General features: G+C 42.0%; 1 protein-coding gene across 1 annotated transcript; it reads left to right on the forward strand.

The window, feature by feature from the left end:
* The first annotated feature begins 1,090 nt into the window (after nucleotides 1–1,090).
* LOC146614129 (uncharacterized) lies at nucleotides 1,091–20,434 on the forward strand. Its single transcript, XM_085378628.1, has 4 exons — nucleotides 1,091–1,406; nucleotides 1,566–1,689; nucleotides 1,822–2,346; nucleotides 18,364–20,434. Exons 1-4 carry the CDS (start codon nucleotides 1,091–1,093, stop codon nucleotides 20,432–20,434), a joined length of 3,036 nt encoding a protein of 1,011 aa, XP_085234754.1.
* Nucleotides 20,435–21,475: the final 1,041 nt, after the last annotated feature.

The following is a 21,475-nucleotide window of genomic DNA, read 5'->3' on the forward strand; positions in this document are numbered from 1 at the left end:
GTGATTGAAAAGATCGATGAACCAACGGAGTGGGTGAGTTCTCTTGTTATTGTGGAGAAAAAGACTGGAAAGCTCAGAGTTTGCATGGATCCTAGAGATCTGAATAGAGCAATAAAGAGAGAACATTTCAAACTACCTACAAGAGAAGAGATAATGTCACAGTTTGCAAACGCGAAGTACTTTAGCAAGCTAGATGCTTCATCAGGATTTTGGCAACTGAAGCTGGACGAAGCAAGTTCAAAACTGTGCACGTTCAACAGCCCATTTGGCAGGTACAGATTCCGGCGACTGCGATTGCTTCAGCACCTGAGGTGTATCACAAAACAATACACATGATCTATGAACACCTGGAGGGAGTCGACACGTCAATGGATGACATCATTGTGTGGGGTAGCACAAAAGCTGAGAAATGTTCTTGAAGCAACCAGAAAAGCCAATCTGAAGCTGAACAAAGAGAAATGTCAATTTGGGGCGAAGGAACTGACATTCATTGGAGATATCCTGAGCAGTGAAGGCATCAGACCAGATCCTCAAAAGGTGTCTGCAATTGAAAACATGCCGAGGCCGCAATGCAAGAAAGATGTGCAGAGATGTAATGGCATGATAAACTACATGGGAAAATTCATACCCAATCTCTCAGAAAAAATGGCGCCACTGAGACAGCTAACTGAAAAGAGAATCGAATGGGAGTGGAATCATGGACATGAGAAAGCATGGCGTGACTTGAAAGATCTGCTTACAAAGGAACCAGTTCTGAAGTTTTATGATCCAATGAGACCTATTAAGATCTCATCAGATGCATCACAGAGTGGGCTTGGAGCTGTTCTTCTGCAGAAGTATGATGAGTGGCAGCCTGTTGCATATGCATCGCGATCCATGACAGACGCAGAGACAAGATATGCACAGATTGAAAAAGAACTGCTCAGCATAACGTACGCCCGTGAGAGATTTCACCAGTTTGTGTCCGGGCAGGCCATCAGTGTTGAAACTAACCACAAGCCACTGATAGCATTGTTCCAAAAACCACTAAATGACTCCACTGAGAATCCAAAAAATGATGATCCGGCTGCAACGTTACACGCTTAATGTGATGTACACACCTGGCAAGCTGATGTACACAGCTGACACATTATCCCGAGCTGTTGATCCGAATGAGCCAGCGAACACCAAGATGGATGAGGATGTAAGAGCATATGTGAGCATGGTCACAAGTGCACTTCCTGTTGCAGAAGGGAAGATGGAGCTCATCAGAACGGAGACAAGCAAAGATGGAACGTTACAAGCACTGCGCAAAACCATCATAGATGGATGGCCCAGCTGTAAGCAAAACTGCTCACCTGCTATTCAAGAGTACTGGAACTGCAGAGCAGAACTGTCTGTAGTGGATGATGTGGTGTTCAAGGGAAGTAAAATTGTCATCCCAAAGAGCCTGTGAGGAGAGATGCTCAAAAAGATACACGCAGGGCATCTAGGCATGGAAAAATGTAAAAGGAGAGCACGTGAGGTGATGTACTGGCCACGGATTAATCAGGATGTGACAAATGAAGTGTCGAACTGTTCAACAGCAAGCAATCCTGCCGAGCCACTAAAGCCGCACCCAGTGCCAGACCGACCATATCAGAAAGTGGGGGCTGACCTCTTTGTGTCTGGAGGAAAGGACTATATTGTGGTCACAGACGACTACTCTTTGTATCCGGAAGTATGTAGACTGCAAACAACAACAGCAGAGGCTGTAATCACCTCTATGAAAGCTGTATTTGAATGACACGGTGTGCCAAGTGAAGTGTTCACAGACAATGGACCACAATTCTTCAATATTAGGTTTGGACAGTTTGCCAAAGAATGGGACTTTGTTCACACAACATCAAGCCCGCACTACCCACAATCTAATGGACTAGTGGAAAAGTCCGTCCAAACAGTGAAGAGGCTGATGAGTAAGCCGAGAGACAGTGGTGCTGACTTCTACCAAAGCCTGCTAGTATACCGCACAACGCCACTTGAGTGTGGTATGTCACCAGCACAGCTTCTTATGGGACGACGCCTGAGCTCAAACCTGTCCATTCAGGATAATCTGCTTGAAACAAAAGAGGGAAACAGCGTGAAGAAGTTTAAGGAGCAACAAAAAGCAAAGCAGAAGTTCTATTATGACAGAGGAACAAAACACCTACCTGAACTGCATGCTGGGGATCAAGTGAGATTCAAAGACAAATCCAACGCATGGGCACAGAAAGCGACTGTTCTAAGGAAAGATCAACCACGATCATACATCATTCAGACAGAAGATGGAGCTATGCTGCGAAGAAATCGCCGAGATCTTATTAAGGGACCAGTAGTAGTGGAGCAGAGGTTGGAGGCTGCTGAACAACCCCAACACACACATGAGACACTATCACCTGAAACACCTACACATACACAAGAACAAACACTGAGAAGATCTGTAAGACAAGTAAAGCCACCTATGAGACTGATTGAACAGATGTAATGTGTTGACATGTTGTTTGGAAGATGATGTCATAGTATCTATGCAAGTTTCACTATGTTTGGTTACTAGTGTTGAATGGACCATAATTGTTGAAAACTACTTGTGTTGTTAACGTTACTTTGATAAAGCCTGATTTAACAAATAAAAAACAAATAGAGACTGTTTATGTTTGTGAAAGTAGGTATGTTATTTTATTGTTGAAAAAAAAGGAAGATGTAATGATAACAGCAAATCCTTATTTGCCTAGTATCATGTTTTATGTTGTTAATACTCCTAGACTGTAGGGGGAGCTAGAGAGCAACGGGAGTTACCTCGGAGTAGACCGTGATGGCGAAGCTTTGTTTATATGTGAACTACAGTTCGATAAAATACCTTCTCTTCAAGTAATGGTGTCATTCTTAAGAACCCACAACAACATAAAGAAACAAGATAATATGTACCTTTACCCTATGCCTCTAAATTTGACAACCTATGGGTAAGGTTGAAATATGGTGGAAGTAACGATCCACCTTCCCGCGATTATGTGGCGGAGGAACTCCTTTTCCAATCTTCTTGGGTAAACCCTGTTATGGATTCAAATATTGGGGATGGACACAAGAGGAAAAACCCAAAGAACAACACTGGTCCGGCCGGGTTGAGTCAAACAATGATTTTAATGATCACACAAGTGGGAGATGGACACCGTACGCAGACAGCCTCAGATCTCTCCTCAAAAACCACATTTCCATAGTTTTATGAAATCAGGGTATTAGAACGCCCCTTCATGCGTAAGACAGGTGCAATACAATCAATGTTGACAGTTTATTTAACACAGAAAAGAACATTCGCTCCTTCCCGAGGACAGGCACTCCCACCTGTCTCCTGGAGCCAACTGTCCCCCTGCGGAGACACAACATTGCAGCTACAAGGATTTCCAAATTGATTAAGGTGATCAGTGTGTAATGCTCTGAATCAAGTATGTAATATTAAATGAATATTGTTTAATCAACTGCCACTACTTAAAACATAACAAAAGATATAACTGAATACAGAATCACAAAGAATAACATTATATCAGTGTTGTGTAAGCGCGTGCGGCCTTCTATGCTCAAAGCCTTTCCCCTCCATAGATCAGCCAGACATTCGCGCTGACTGTAGCTTTTAACCTTTATTAACTTGAGCACAACTCTACAATGAGCAACAAACTGCAATATGTGTGAGATGATCAGGGTTACACCTGCAATGAAAGATCATATGATTATTCTGGTACCTGTAAATAAAAGATTAACCTAAGGTTATAACAATCACTGTAATGTAAAGGTTAATGTAAGGTCAAAAGCTTCAATAAATGTTTAATGCAAAGCTGATTATATGATTCTGATGAACTAATAATGCAGATACTAAAATAACAGAAAAACATCCCCTTTTTATCCCACAACCCCCAGGACATCTATGCTTTCATTTCGTTACCCAATAGAAGAGTTTGAGTTGTGCTTCCTTCAAGAAGCCCCCTTACGACGTTTTTTGGAAATTCATCATACCAACTTAAATCACCCTAAGTGGAAGGAATGGTCTGTAGAATCTCCAGTCCAGCTAGAAGTCACAACAATTGTGGTGAAATTTTGGACAGGAAGAGTTCCGGACCAAGACATTGAGCTCTATCTACAAAGGTACTGTGAAGTCTTGCAACCTCCTGTGAAGCCGGTTGACAAATTCGGCTTATGGTACGGAGTAAGAAAATTCAAAGTACGAATGCGGAGAGATGGAGCAGGTCATATTGTTTCCATCCCTAACTCCATCTCTCTGGGCCCTTTTAATGGGCGTGTCATATATAAGCCCTGATAAGTATGCACAATAATAAGGCTCCAGGTCCAGATGGCTTTCCTGCAGAATTCTACAAAGAATTCTGGTCGATTCTAGCACCAGTTTTCTACAGAACGTTGTTGGAAATTAAAGAAAAGGGCAGACTTCCATCAAATATGAATTCTGCAAACATTAATCTCCTGCTAAAACCAGGCAAAGACCCTGTATATCCCTCAAGCTATCGTCCAATATCCCTTATAAATGTAGACCTTAAAATAATCTGCAAAGCTCTCTCAAAGAGACTGGAGAAAATAACCCCCCTCTTAATTCATCCTGACCAAACTGGTTTCATAAAAGGTAGGCACTCATCAACAAATACACGTAGATTACTTAATTTGATAGACTACTCATACAGTAAAAACCTAGAAACTACAATATTCTCTTTAGACGCAGAAAAAGCATTTGACAGAGTTAACTGGAAATTTCTATTTGCAACTTTACACAAATTTGGTTTTGGATCCTCTTTCATAAACTGGTTAAAAATATTATATAATTCCCCAACAGCTTGTGTTAGAACAAATGACCAGACATCCTCCAGCTTCTGTCTCTTGAGGGGCACCAGGCAGGGATGCCCACTCTCCCCTTCACTATTTGCAATTTTTATTGAACCACTAGCAGCAGCAATTAGACAGAATTCAGTAATTAAGGGCATAAAATGCAAGAACGTGGAACATAAAATCAGCCTTTATGCAGATGATGTGTTACTCTTTCTCCAAAATTCACAAACCAATATCTCTGGGGTGATTGAATTGATAAACTCTTTTGCAAGAATATCAGATTACTCAATTAACTGGTCAAAATCTACAGTCCTACCGATTAATTGCTCCTTCCATAATTCCTCTTCTACACCACTGCAATCGGGAAATATAAAATATTTAGGTATTAATGTTTCTCCCAAGCTTGCAGATCTAACTAAATTAAACCATATCCCACTTTTAAAGAAGGTAGAAGATGATCTGGCTAGATGGAAATGTCTACCCATATCACTCATGGGAAGGGTTGCCGCTATAAAAATGATGGTCTTACCAAAAATAAATTATTTATTCTCAATGATCCCAACTAAACCGCCACAAGATTGGTTCAGATCTCTAGATTCATGTATGTCCAAATTCCTTTGGAAAAATAAACCCCCACGTATAAGCTTAAAAACACTACAAAAGACCAAGGATAAAGGAGGACTAGAACTGCCTAACTTTCAGCACTACTTCTTAGCCAACAGGCTTCAGTTTATCTCAGGATGGCTAAAACACACCCTCTTAGATGAACCTTGGCTAGATGTAGAACAAGCACTCTGCAATAATCTAGAGATCTCAGACCTACCATTTATCAGCTCAAACATCCAACGACATGAATGCTTTAAAAGCATCAACATCAGCTCTTCTCTGACAGCATGGTGGGAGTTTCTAAAATTGACGGCGTCTTCATTAATCCCATGCAAACGTACACCTATCTGGAACAACCCTGACATATTACAAAACAATAATATGATAAACTTTTCAGATTGGAGTGATAAAGGAATCAAATATTTAGAACATATACTAGAAGGAACAGAATTTATTTCATTTGACGGACTAGTTACACAATATGGGATCAACAAGAAAAGATTTTTAGAATATCAACAAATTAAATCCATAGTAAAAAAGAAATTTAAACCGGGTCAAGTTGAACTACAAACACCACCAAGTGTGGTTCAATTTCTTACTCTTAAACCCCCCAAATTACTATCCAAAATATACAGAATGCTTTCTAAAACAGATGAATCAATATCACTTCCTATTGCAAAATGGGAAGCGGATTTATCAGTTAACTTAGACCTAAACTTCTGGTCTCAGATTTGCTTAAAAACCTTTCATCTAATTAGAAATCCCAGTCTTCAATTAATTCAATACAAAATATTACATAGAGTACACTATACAGGTCATCGGATGTTCAAGATGGGCTTTACGTCTACCAACAACTGCTCACACTGCCAAACCAATTCACCGGACAATTATATCCACGCTCTTTGGTTCTGTCCACCAGTTCAGAAGTTTTGGCGCAAGATATGTGAAGACTTATCGAAGTGTCTGAAATGTAACATTCCAACTTCCCCCTTAGTGTGTTTGTTGGGCAGCTTAGATAATGTCACTTCAGAAAAGAATATCGCCCATATGGTTTTCACTGCCCTATGCATAGCCAAGAAAACAGTCCTCATGAACTCTGGGCTGGGACCCGGACTGGGCCTCGGGGGCTTGGGTCCTGGTTGGTGTGTTGCCGGGGTTGTGGGCGGGTGGGTGCATGGGGGCCCAGCCCTGGAGCAGGGTGCCGCCGGTGCGTCGAGCCACCTGGGGGGCTCTTCAACTGGTGGGGGAGATTGTCACATCTTGCAGGAGCTTTCCTCTCCTCAGGAGCTCCCTCTGCAGGAGGGGGAGATACAGGAGAGGTGGAGGAAGATCTCAGCCTGGGTGTTTATTGTCTTATGTAGTCTGGAAGATGAGTGGATGGTGGGGTGGGTGCAGTTTTCTCTGTGGTGGGGTTGGGTGGACTGTCCCGGGCTCTGTGGGGCCGGGCGGCGCTGCTGCACTGGGCCCGGTCTGGATGGGCCTGGGCCCCCTTTCCCTGGCGGGTCGCGGAGTATGGGGGTGCCTACTGGGGTCAGCGGGGGAGCTGGCCCCAGGGAGGGGTCACTTGCCCCTCCCTTCCTTCCCTCCCCATCTCCAGCTGCCTCCCTCTTCCCGCTCCACCACAACCACCCACACATGCAGGGCCTTGGAGTAGGGGTATGTCACCAGGGTGCAGAGGAGGCTACCCCTCCCTCTGTCCCCTTCTGGCTGCCTCTGCCTCAATTTTATCCCACAACTTAGACATTCACATTACTCACACTCTCATTACACATACATATAGGATCTTGGGGGTGGGCACGATACACGGAGTCCAAAGTACCATCAGGGTGTACACCCCACCCCTGGCATCGTTGCCCACCTCTCAATTTTAAATACACGTAGACATTGAGGGCTAGCAGGAGGGACCATGCGCTTACCTGCTGCTCTCTGGCAGGTAGCTCCATGCCCTCCTGGGTTTTAAATGCACCTTAGAACACACATGCATCAACATTACAATGAGCGGGTGGAGGGAGGTTTGGAGTCTTCTCTCACCCCCGTTCTCTGCGACCTGCTGGAGCAGGGGGGCTAGGAGGAGGAGTTGGCCGTCCGACTGCGGTCTGGAGTGTGGAGCCTTCCTGCTGCTGCGGAGTCGGGGCGGTCTGCCTCCCCCCACCGCAGGGAAAAGGGAAACACCACCTGGGTCTGGGTGCAGTTCCCCCCTCCAGGGGCGAGGGCACCTAGACCCGGTTTGTAGAGTACGCTTGGGGAGTGTGATCGTGTGTACAACGTCTCTTTATGTCTGTCTCCACGTTGGTTGAGTGTGGAGTAAGTGCATATGAGAGCATGACGGTGGGAATGGATGTTTGTATCTGTGTGTGCCTGTATGTCTGTGTCTATATGTCAGGTTGGGTGTCAGGCGCCACCTCTCTGGGGACATCTCAGGCCCTCCAAGGTTTGGAGGCCTATCTCCCCCTACCACCACTTCCCCTGCCAGTGGCGGACCCCCTCAGACATCGGTGCGTTGGTGGTTCTTTGTGTCCGGGGATGGGCGTCCAGGTACACACCGGCTCACTCCTTGGCGGCCGCTTATCGGGGCCTGGAGCCTGGGGCTCGCTCGGGCCACTTCGGAGGTGGGGTGCCCCCGGCCTCTCGGCCTGGGGCTCGGTCACTCAGGCGCAGCTGGCTGCCGGCGGAGCTCACGGGCGCGTCACTGCAACTCCCCCTGGCTTCTGCTCCGCGGCTGCTGAGTGAGCCCTCATCTGGGACTCTCCTCAGCTCTTTCCGGGACAGTGGCGCAGCTGCCCCTCTGTTGGTCTTCCTTGGTCTCTTGTGTTCTGGGGGCCTCTGGATGTCTGGAGTTTTGATCTCCTCCACACCTGCTTCACGCCCTGGAGGACGGGGCTGTGGCCCCCCCACACCCTCTAGCAGATTATTACATGAAGGAACCTTTTAAAAAAACAAAAAACAAGCGCGTCCATGCTCACAGGTGTACACACGGGTGATCACACCCACAAACTACACCCTTTTTGGCTCCTACCTCAAAGCACACTGTGTTCTGTTGATCTTATGTGCTGCACAATAATGTTTAACATTTAGTATTTACTGTCATATTCCCATATATCATTGTGATGTTGTTTATTCTATTACTCTTGTTCTCTTCTGCTTGCTTTCTTTTTTCTTTCTCAGCAGGTGACCCAGGTGATCGATAGATGCATTTTTTTTCTCTGCCCGTTCTGTTGGTTTTTGTCTTTTGCCCTTCTCCCCCGTCCCTCTTCTCAGCTGTTTCTCTTTCCCTCTTTCTTTCTCCCCTTCTTTCCCCCAGTCAAGTCTGTCCCGTATTCAGTAAGTGAAAATAAAATAAACAATAAAAGGTGAATCAAATGGACCATTACGGCAAGGCTGGGATGGTCAGTTTGGTAAAGTAAATCCGTTGGGCATCTTTCTTTGCCTTTAGACAACAATTCTGATGGCAAAAGAGCCAAACGGGACAGGCCAAAAAAAAAAACAAAAAAAAACATGTTTAATGTTATGTATTTTCTTCTATTTAGTCTCAAAAAGCTCCTAAAACAGTCAGTGATCACTGTTGACCTCCCTCGGCTTTTATTACCACTAATCATTTATTTAAGCTCAGTTTGTAAAATCTTAGGATGTAGCTACAGCCCAGCCCATGCAGCAGTATATGAATGACTGACCTCGTATTGTGGATGGATTATCTCAGTTGTTCTCCTGGCTGAAGTCTGGTCCTTTTACAGCATCCTGCCATGCGATTACATTTGTTCCTGACCACCGAGAACACTCACGTTAACTTTTATCGAGTGGAAAAAAAGTTAGCTTGTTTATATTATGCTAACATAGCTGTGTCGCTAGCGGTCACGTAGCACATCATTATATACCAGCTAGCCAAACTTCAGTAACCCAACAATCGTCACTAGGGTTGCCAACTCCCTGAAAAATAAATAAGGGACACCTCGTGGCCAGGGCCGGGCGACCCAGTTGTCTTCACCCTTCCCAGTTTGGTGAATTTTCTAGCTTTTTTTTTGTGTGTGAAATTATTTTTTTAACCATTTGACTTGAAGTTGATTTAAGTAGATGCATATTCTATTCTTTGTGATATGAACACATGTGAAACAAATGATCATTTAGCCATTTATTTTTAGCTCAAAATGACAACATTAACACAGTAAAACAGGTCTCTTTCTTAAACAGAAGCCTGTCATGCTTAACTTTTGAGAATATAAGTAAATCTTTCTTTAAAAGAACTCTGTCCTGCTTAACTTAAAATAATAGAAAACAATAGAAAGAAAAATATTCTTGTAACAGTGCACATTTAGTGCATTTAGTACAATTGGCTTCAGTTGAGGTATTATTTCAGCTTTTCTAATCAGCTGCTCCTGTTTGTAAACCCGCTTGTTCCCATGATTATGCATCATAACTCATCATCATTATTCATCTATGTATTACTTTTATGTATTAGTCATCTATTTGTTGTAATCATCTATCCTTGCAGTTGTTTATTACACAAAATAAATTATATTATCACACTTCTGGCCACATAGCGCTGATATTCACTGCACATGCCCATATTAACTTTTTCCAGCCAGGTGTTTTCCTTTTCCCATTCTTCCCTTTCTCTGAGGGGAACAAACATTGCTGCTCTAATGCTGGGCTCACACTGTGCGGTTTTTGGCCCATTTTGAGCCGATTTTTGAGTGATCGGACCGATTTTGGCCTTCATCGTGCGTCGTGTAGTATACGTGGGGTAAAGAGAAGTGATTAACACCTCACGACCAGCTCCCGATCATCAATCGCTCGTGAGGGTCTCACCACAGGCGCTCACACTGCTCACGCGCAAACACGTAAACGTCGGTGAAAAAGACGGAGCAGCACGGCAGTGCAGCGTGTGATCTGGACACAAGCGATGGAGGCACAACTTGTAGAACTTTGGAAAGCTCATCCGAGCCTTTTCGATGTGGCATCACAAAATTATCACGACCACAACAACCGTGAAAATAGTTGGATCTACACTGCTGCTCAATCACAGCTGCCTGATCAATGTTTTTCATTAGCAATTTAGCAAAGTTGATGGTGGTGGTGTGTCTGTGTGATTGAAAGACAGAGAGAGAGCGCGAGCGACAGATTTTCTGTTATAAACTTCATTTTATGGAGGCACAGTGTGCGCACTCAGGTCGCATCAGAGCATCGGTGAGAGTGTGAGACCCTGCATCGTGACCTACCAACTTCTAACCTCTGCGAGTCAATCGTGCAGTTTGAGCAGGAGCTGAATAACGTGACTGAAAAAAATCGCACAGTGTTTGCCCAGCTTTAGGTGTACTGTCGTCCGAGACTTGCACCGCAGTGTCGGCGTTTGTTTCCCTGTTGGCCATGCTTCTTGTTGTGGTCATCTGTTGTCTTCCGGTATTTTCTCCGCAAGCGACCTTTCCTCGACCAATGAGATGAGCGGTAATCTGAATTGTCATACTCGAATTGTCATAAGTGTGCTGTCAGCTCATTGGTCACAAAGCAGGAGAGGGGCTGGGAATTATGCTTTCCAACAAAGCGTTAATTCCATTAACATTTATAGACTACTTTTGATTCTCACTGTATTACGGGACAAAGTGCGTCCCTTATTAGCTCAATACGGGACGTGTACTTTTGTTTCGAAATACGGGACGATTCCGTATTTTAAGGGACGGTTGGCAACCCTAATCGTCACTGCTGTTTAGTTTTCTGTCTTCATTTATGTTGGAAGTGATAACAGAGCTGTACGTTTGAATTTGTTTCCAAAACCCCGCAGTCAGGACATGCTATATTTTATTTAGATAGAAGCTAGCGAGCTAACTCCCTGCTAACTTCTAACTCCGTTAAATGTCATAAATTCCGTTTTCATGGATGCCTGGATGTTAAACTCAATTGTTACACCCGGTAGAGCAGAACACTGATCATTTTATTAAAGATGAAAGACTTTAGACAGTTTTTCAACTCTCAGTAATGCCATAGTGATCGTTTGATATATGGACCTGCAGCGGAGTTTAGACCCAGACACGGCTAGTGACGTCAGACTGAACAACCGGATAGTTTCTTTCCACTGTGTTCCTGTTAATGATAAACTACAAATTTACCCTAAATTACTAAAATATCGATATTTTAATGTGAGAATCGATTCTAGAACATAAATGACTGGTATCGGAGGAATCGATATTTCAGGATCGATCCGCACATCACTAGCAACCAGTCTTCGCAGTCTTTTTTGTTGAAATGAGGGAGGAGCAGATTGCGCCGCCTATGGACTAGTGTGGTCTGTCCTCAGTTGTGAGCAGATTTTTGACTTGCTGGTTCCTGGAGGACATCGATTATTTAAAGGAATTTAAAACTAACACCAAGGTAAATACTGAAGGTTTGAAGTTATCATCAATGGTTATTTTAGTTGCTTTCTATACTTGTCCTAAACGGTATAAGGGAGAGAGGCATATAACATCCTTAGATAGCAGGTGAAACTGGGTTAATTTACTGTCATTGTCTTTGGCGAATATAATTAAAAGTTACTCACAAAACTCCTACTGCCTATATTCTACTCAGTAAAGTACATTTTATCTTATCTTATTCTGTTTCCATCACACCAATATCTCTATGCAGTTTGTGAATTTACGTAATATAATGTACACCGCGTTTTTTCTCCCTCTGTGCATCTGCAACCAGCTATTTTTAATTAATTCAAAAAGTAATGATTTTTTTATTTTTTAGTACTGTGCTTTAGTGGATTCCCGCTCAGGTAATGCGGCCATTATGCACTACTCAGTAAACAAAATGGCAGTTAGTCGTACAGTACCACGTGACATACATGTGCAATGTGGCAAGCTCACTTTATAGGGGTGTAAAATATGAGATGATTGTTTAAATTACTGCAGTAGATGCCTGCAGCTTAAATGGTAATGTTATCAGATGGATTTATGGTGTGCAAAAAGAAGGGGGGCGGGGGGGAACAAACACAGCTTTTTCAGCCTAAACACTGCCTGGATCACTCTCCTAGGCTACGTCCACACGTACATGGGTAATTTTGAAAACGGACATTTTCTGTTTTCCTTAAAAAAAAAAAAAATCCCATCCACTCGTAAAAGCCAAAACGCTGCTAGGAACATGCTAAAGCAGCAGGTGGCGATATATTCCTAATGTGTAGAAATGTTGGCCAATCAGAAGTCATGAAGCCTGGGTGGGAAAGAGTAAACAAAGATGGTGCATAGAAGCAGAACTGAGTCCTATGTGTGGAGGGACAGTAACTGTGTGTATGTAAGCATTGAAACACTGCATAGAGTAAAATTAACAGTAATGGTATTTTTTCTAAGTCATTGTAGAAATTCATTTCACCGAAGCAATAACCTGGCACATGGTGTGATGTCAAAAAAGGCACAGACCTTTGATGCTGCGTTTCCTCTGTTTCCCTCATCCACACCTAAACGCAAAATCGGTTTTTGAAAATCTCCACCCTTGCATGAGTTTCAAAAAAGTCTCCGCTTTCAAATACTGGTGTATGTGTGGACGTAGCCTTAAATACTGTGCTGTTCCATCTAGTTATTGGTTACTGAAAAATGTCCAAGGCAGTTATTAATTTAATAAATAAGTGCAGCTGTTCAGATCAGATGGTGATGTAGGAAAATGCAGAACATGTTACTATAGCTGAATGCTGTGTAAAACACTAGTATTAAATCTAACTCCCATTGATGGCTTAATTAACTATTTAATACAATTAAGTCTTTCACTAAATATCCCCCTATGCATAGTTAAGTAGTCTATGTAGCAGTCTACTGCAGGGATGTCCAAAGTGCAGCCTGCAGGTCATATGTGCCCCCCTAAGTGATTTTGTGTCATTCAACTGTAAATGAAACATGTTAAAATTTTATAGTGCTTGTACAGCACACAGTTGCTGAAGATAGACAATTAATAATATTTTTATGTTCAGATTTGTTCTGGGATATGTCACCATTTATATATATCTTCCCGTGACTTTAAAGTCTGTCAGCTAGTTAGGTACATTTTTGCACTGCCAGTGTTTGCTGTTGGAGTTGATCAGTTTACCATATAAACACTTGCAGTGCATTTCAAACTTATAATTACACTGTTCATTTTGTGGATTAGTAAGTAAATCTCCTATATTGAATTATCCTGGAAAAAATGGAAACGTTTGCAACTTTTTCTTTCTCATGTACTTTCTTTTATTTCCTTACGACATTTAGATTCTTTGGGATCTCAAACACCATCTTTGACATGTAAGTCATTTTCATATTATTTGTATTACTTATTAGCCATATTCATTAGCTTGCACGGATTATTTTGAAAAGTGATGGTTAATGGGACATCTGTGAAAGGAGTGCATTACTATTTTTTTTCTTCTGGTAATCGGTATAAATGTTTATTTAGCTGCAGGAGTCAATGACCAATTTCACAATTAGACATCTATTGAAATTTCAATGTTTTGTGCTAACATAATGCCAACAGTGCTCTCTTCACATGTCCCACAACTCTGACAGTTTTGCTCCTCCCCTCACAATTGGAGTTCTCTCTGAGCTGCTGCTGTCAGGTGCATCAAAACATTTTACATTCCCTTGTTATTCTAATCTCTGAGTTTAGGACTCCAAACATTCACACCTGCTGTCAGTAACCAGAGCTCACAGGACTGTAAGTAGTGCAGCTCATTAAGGTGAATTGAATTGAAATCTATACTTTATAGGAAGGTTTTTACTGATAAAAGTGGTAATAAACATGGTAACCAATAAAAATGCAGTGCCGCTTTAAAAAAAAAAAGAAATTACTCCTGTAATTTCAAACAGTTTTTTTAACAGCAGGTGTGAGCATCCATAGTCGTTAAGCTTTGGTAAAGATTTAAAAATAACATAACATTAAACATTAAATAAGTTTGATGGTGTTGACAGCAGCAGCTCAGTGTTAATCAGCGGATGGTGAGGGGAGCAGGAAAGCGTTTTTCGTCATAGTTGTTGGAGTTGTTTAAGATGCTGGTATTCATAGGAACAAAAATTAACTGAGTTGTTTTCCATTCTATAGAAATTGTGTATCTACTTTTTAATAAGTCTTTATGCTGATGTTCTTAATTATCATGTATTGCAGATTTTATTTTTAAGCAACAACATTTTAGATCAGATCAGATGCAATCAAAATCAATCATCCCATGCAATCAGCCTTACAGTACAGTTTTGTAAGCTGTGCACACAAACAGACTGTTAATTTACAAAATTGATCATTCAACAAATGTAAATCACTGCAGATTTTTTGTTTTAGGTGCACTATATGGGCTCAAAATGTGGTCATAAATATTTTGTATTTGTAAATCAGGATTTGTATGTGTAAAAAGAATTTGTGTGTGTGTAAAAAAAGATTTGTGTGTGTAAAAAAGATTTGTGTGTGGCCAAAAAAACCCTGCACGTTACAAGTACGAATTTTGACCCTATTTTTCTTCCTTTCATCTGATTGGTCAATGTCATGTCAATCACAAATGTAACAATCCAATCAGAGAACAGATGGGTTTGGCTGTCGGAGGGGAGCTTTTTTGAACTGCAGGTCCTTGAAGGGTGATACAGTTTGAAGCTGGAGGATCTCTATATAAATATCCGATAGCAGCTCGGTCCCCTAATTTTCAGCAGCTGTTGAAAGGATAAAGTTGTGGTGTATCAGTGGTTAGAAATACCATTATTACTTTAGGATTAGTTTAACACAAAGTCAGGGCTGACCCAGGACCATTGCTGTGAGTCACAGCGTGCAGCATAAAGGTCCTTTCACATCAGACGCAGGATGTGCTGCTAATGCTAACTAAAAGCAAAGGATCCAGAATTTGTAGCGCTGGCTGCTGAGCTCTGTGGGTTTTTGCAGCAGCTCTACCTGTACTAGATGCACCTGCTCCTTGTCGTTTCTATCTCTGACTTTATGTCCTCTACAAGAGTTTCTGGGGTTTTTTGCTAGTTCTTCAAATGTTCAATAAAAACATGTATGCTAATTCATAACGGAGAAAGCTTTGTAATGAAAGCTGTCATTTCAAAAACACTGCCCCCCCCGCAGCGCTGTTGAAAAGGCTGTGGAAGTCCCTGTATTATGCACGTAGTCCTGTGACACAAAAATCACCAAAGTCGGACGACCACAGACTGTTTTCCTTCGTGGTGATGAAGGAAAACGCTGGGTTGGCATGTAAAAGGGCATTTATTCCCTTCAAAGACCTGCAGTTCAAAAAAGCGCCCCTCCGGCAACCAAACCCATCTGTTCTCTGATTGGATTGTTACATTGGTCAATGTCATGTCAATCACAAATCAGATGAAAGGAAGAAAAATAGGGTCAAAATTCATACTTGTAACTTGCAGGGTTCTTTTTTGGCTAAGTCAGCACACAAATCTTTTTTACACACACACACAAATTCTTTTTACACATACAGATCTTTTTTTATGCACACACACACACACACACACACACACACACACACACACACACACACACACAAATCTTTTTTACACATACAAATCCTGATTTACAAGTACAACATATTTATGACCACATTTTGAGCCCATAGCACTGTAACAGCTAGAAGGAACTCCTCAAAATTAAAGGCAGAATGGGGAAATACATGGAAATAACCATTTTCCTTCAAGCACATGAGCAAAGTTAAATTGGTATACTTGATAACTGTTGTTATAAGTATCACATGAATATGAATCCCCACAATTATAGATTTTAATTGGCAAGCAACATGCAGATGTACAGAAGGACTATAAACAGCAATTTCTATCACATACAACTCTTTGAGAAAATACCAGCAACAGTGATAATTTATCACTTGCTGATTTATACATTTTACAGTGTAGATTGATGGAAAAGCTCCACTCTGGCTGAAGTGTTTTTTACAAACAATGTTTCCAAATACAGTGGCTTGCAAAAGTATTCGGCCCCCTTGAACTTTTCCACATTTTATCACATTACAGCCACAAACATGAATCAATTTTATTGGAATCCCACGTGAAAGACCAATTGTGGGGATGGTGTGTTCAGAGTGATGTGCAGTGTTAGTTTTAGGCCACACATAGCGTTTTGCATTTTGGCCAAAAAGTTCCATTTTTGGTCTCATCTGTCCAGAGTATCTTCTTCCACATGTTTGCTGTGTCCCCCACATGGCTTGTGGCAAACTGCAAACGGGACTTCTTATGGTTTTCTGTTAACAATGGCTTTCTTCTTGCCACTCTTCCATAAAGGCCAACTTTGTGCAGTGCACGACTAATAGTTGTCCTATGGACAGATTCCCCCACCTGAGCTGTAGATCTCTGCAGCTCGTCCAGAGTCACCATGGGCCTCTTGGCTGCATTTCTCTCTTTCTCTGCAGCGCCCTCCTTGTTCGGCCTGTGAGTTTAGGTGGACGGCCTTGTCTTGGTAGGTTTACGGTTGTGCCATACTCCTTCCATTTCTGAATGATCACTTGAACAGTGCTCCGTGGGATGTTCAAGGCTTGGGAAATCTTTTTGTAGCCCAAACCTGCTCTAAATTTCTCAATAACTTCATCCCTGACCTGTCTGGTGTGTTCTTTGGACTTCATGGTGTTGTTGCTCCCAATATTCTCTTAGACAACCTCTGAGGCCGTCACAGAGCAGCTGTATTTGTGCTGACATTAGATTACACACAGGTGCACTCTATTTAGTCATTAGCACTCATCAGGCAATGTCCATGGGCAACTGACTGCACTCAGACCAAAGGGGGCTGAATAATTACCGTAATTGTCGGGCTATAAGCCGCTACTTTTTGCACAAGCTTTGAACCCTGCGGCTTTTAGTGAGGTGCGGCTTTTCTATAGATTGTCCATGATTTTTGTGATATCGTAAGACGATTTGTTTTGTTTGTTCCGCTGTTGTACGGCACTACGTTGCCTGGCGGAAGGATCGGGGTTCAAGAGTGGTATGTTGGTCACATGTCCATCCGCCAGGCAACATAGTGCCGTACAAGTAGCGCGAAAAACAAACTTCAAAGTAGCGCTACGCGTTCAGCGGGAGTCGTGGATGACGAGCGGCGATAAACTTGCGAAAAGCAAGTTGTGCTCAACTCCACCGGTGGATTCTGACAGCGCCACGGCCCTTCAGAGGGTGTTCGACTCCGACACTGACAATGACAATGAGGATTTCTTTGGTTTTGAAAGTGACAACGAAGGAAAGAAGCTGAGAGTGGATGACGAAGCCATCCTGATCCTGTTCGTATCCGACACTGGAGAAGAGGACTTTGGTGGTTTTAGAGCGCAGGAAGATGGTGGTGAATGACTGACTTTTCTTCTTGTTAAAGCCGTGTCACTGCACCTGAGCCTAAAAGGTAGTCCGAATCTATTTTTCTGGTGTGCTGTAGGTTATTGTTATGTAATACATTTGTTACTCATTTATGAAGCACAGCACATGTGCAAATATGTACCCATAACTTGTTTTTCAAAATATTAATAAAAGGGGTGTGTCTCCAAACAGCCATCTCTTTCCTGACAATTCCCTTTGTGCATATTCTCTTACATATGATGAGTCAACATTGAAACACCTGCGGCTTTTGGTCAGGTGCGGCTAATGTATGTACAAAACAGGATTTTCCCCTGATTTTAGCTTGTGCGGCTAATATTCAGGTGCGCTTTGTAGTCCGGGAAATACGGTACGCACACCCCACTTTGAAGTTATTGATTTGTAAAAAATATTTGGAATCATGTATGACTTTCATTCCACTTTCACGTGTACACCACTTTGTGTTGGTCTTTCACATGGAATTCCAATAAAAATTATTCCTGCTTGTGTCTGCAATGTGACAAAATGTGGAAAAGTTCAAGGGGGGTGAATACTTTTGCAAGCTACTGTATTCCTCTTCAGAATATCTTCTGCAATTTTTTGGATTGCCGTATGTGTGAAAATGGCTCACACTTCTATTCTGCACACAATCTTCTGTGTATTTTAGTGAAATGGATTACCTTCTTGCCAAATCACGGACAAGGAGAAGGAGAATTAAAGTTCGAGTTCAGCAGCATTTACATAGCCTTGCCTTAGATGCTGTGGAACTTGCAGAGAAGGCCGTGGACCAGGCTTTGCAATACACTGAAGATGTGGCGAACAAACATTCGATTGTGGATGAAGCAGTGGAAAATATTGAAGATATAGAAAATAAAGATGAGACTATCAACAAGGCAGAGGACAATGTAGAGGAATATTCGAGTAACAGCTTGGATGAAGATTTACCTCTGGATTTTAATAGTAATGACTTTTACATGGATAGTGAAGCGGATGAAGAACAAAACTGTGACTTTCCTGATGTGGAGTCAGACTCTGATGCTAAGAGGAAACTTGCTGAATGGGCAGCAAACCGAAATGTGTCTCATTCTGTGTTGTCAGAGCTCTTAACCATACTTTTGGAGCTTGGTCTAGATTTGCCAAAGGATCCCAGAACTTTGCTCAGTACATTAAAAGACTGTGAAGTGAAACAGATTGGCAGGGGAAGTTACTACCATTTTGGTCTTGAAAGTGCAGTATTGTCAGAACTGAAAATGATAAATCAACATGAACTGAAAACTGATACATTAACCATTCGTGTGAATGTTGATGGTTTGCCTCTCTTTAAGAGCTCTAATATGCAACTGTGGCCTATTTTAGGTAAGATAGTTGAACTGCCACAAGCAAATGTTTTCATGATGGGTATATATGCTGGTCCCTGCAAACCTGAGTCGGTGAACGACTACATGCATGATTTTATAGAAGATGTAAAAAAGGTCACAAAAACTGGTATTGTTTTCAATGGAAAACACTTCAATGTACCCCTTCCAGATGCTTTTATCTGTGACACCCCAGCTAGAGCTTATTTAAAATGCATCAAAGGTCATGGTGGCTACAGTTCTTGTGAGCGCTGTACACAGTATGGTGTTTATGTTGATGGGAAAGTTATTTTTCCAGATATGGATTCAAGTCTCAGATCAGATTCTCAGTTTGAAGAAATGTTAGATGAAGATCACCACAACTCCAAATCACCTCTTCAAGAGCTAGGCATTGGCATGGTTTCAGAATTTCCCTTAGACTATATGCATTTAATTTGCTTGGGTATTGTACGTAAATTACTTGCCCTGTGGATTAAGGGACCATTGCAGTGTCGGGTTCCTACTTCTACTCTGTCTGCCATTTCAGATCACTTAAAACAGTGTAGGCAAAGTCTGCCACGCACGTTTTCCAGAAAGCCACGGTCCCTAATGGAGTACAGACAATGGAAAGCTACAGAATTAAGACAATTTTTGTTGTATACTGGACCAGTTGTGCTTTTCCAGAAACTGTGCAATCCACAGTACAAGAACTTCCTGGTTTTGTCATCTGCTATGAGGATACTTTTGTCTCCTTTGTGTAAAGAGTACTGTTATTATGCAAAAAATTTATTGAGATGCTTTGTTGCCAACTTTGCTAAGATTTATGGGACTAAATTCTTAGTTAACAATACACACAGTCTTTTGCACCTAGCAGATGATGCTACAAAGTATGGCCCTCTGGATTTGGTTTCATGTTTTCCATTTGAGATGGTGAGAAGACCACAGGATCCTGTACAGCAAATTGTCAGACGAGTTTATGAAAAGCAATTGTATCCTCACAGGTCTTGCAAAATGCCAGAGGGTGTTCTCACACAGCCACATACATCTGGACCTATGATGACTGAATTTTTTGTCCATCATTCTTTTCAGTACAAGATGTACAGACATGGAAATCAAATAATCTCCACCTCCAATGGAACAAATTGTTTTGATCTTGAAGGCAAAGTTGCAGTTGTGCGGAACATTGTGCTGTTCATCGGAGAAATACATGTTTTGTTTGAACTGTTTGAGACTGGAACAGCGTTTTTTAACTACCCTATTGATTCAACATCTCTGGGTGTGCATTTGTTGTCAAAACTGTCAGGTCATCTTGCTAGTGCTCCTGTAACTAAATTTACAAAACCAATTATTTTGTTACCTTTTCGTAATGCATTTGTAGCTTTGCCTCAGCTACACAGCATGTAACTTAATGGCATTTACAGGATGTCTTCATTCAGTGTGGTCGAGTTTGTGGATGAAGTTGACTGTGATGGCTGCAAGAAGGTAGACATCATTCCATCAGAGTGGTTCCATGATGCAGAGAGAAAATGATGCTGGTGGCCTCCTGCCTCATTGGTGAATGTGACAAAGGCTGTAAAGGAAGGAACACCACCAACCAGCAACTGGATACTCTGCAATGTCCGTGTCATGGGAAATGCAGGTAAGTTTGACTTTATTTGTACACTACATCTGTATTTCCTTTTCTTTAAAAGTTTATACATGAACTTTTTTTTTTTTTTACTTGGAGGCTTTTGAAAATGTAAGGCACTGTATTACTGTATTATTGTATGTTTCTGTTCTGTGTCCTGTGTACTGTTTGTTTGTATATGTGTCTTTCTGGCTGCTGTTACAACCAAATTTCCCCTTGTGGGACAATTAAAGTATTATTCTATTCTTTTCTACTGGAAACCATTTTTTCATTGTCATTGTTTTTGAAGATTTATGTCTTCTTTACATTGTATCTTACATGTTGTATTCTGTACAATTTATGTTATAGCAACTTATGCAAATGCCAGGGCAAAGTTGCATCAAGCAGAGTATTCATCAGACTTGACGGACAATGAGAATGGCATAAGAAAAAGAAAGTAAGTGGTACTAGCATACAAACAAGATGAAGTTTATTTCCTGCAGTGTCATAAATGTTCTGTGCTTAACCTTTCTAGGCCAAGTGTTAAACTGATCAATCAACTGAGCAGCCACACTGAATCAAGTGAGCCTTCTGATTCAGATGAAGAACTTCCACCCACGCCTCCAGAACAACTCCTTCAGCGACCCTCTGGAAAAAACAATAGTGTAGCCGCCAGCCCCGCTGCCCGGAGTGCCGCCAGCCCCGCTGCCCGGAGTGCCGCCAGCCCCGCTGCCCGGAGTGCCGCCAGCCCCGCTGCCCGGAGTGCCGCCAGCCCCACTTGTGAAGCCATGTTCTCGAAAGTACTTGCCATTTTAGAGGAAGTGAAGGAGACTCAACTG

Source organism: Diplotaxodon limnothrissa, linkage group LG18, assembly GCF_057381915.1.
Source record: "Diplotaxodon limnothrissa isolate DT_005_m linkage group LG18, D_limnothrissa_male_GT1.1, whole genome shotgun sequence".
In the NCBI taxonomy this organism is placed as follows: Eukaryota; Metazoa; Chordata; class Actinopteri; order Cichliformes; family Cichlidae; genus Diplotaxodon; species Diplotaxodon limnothrissa.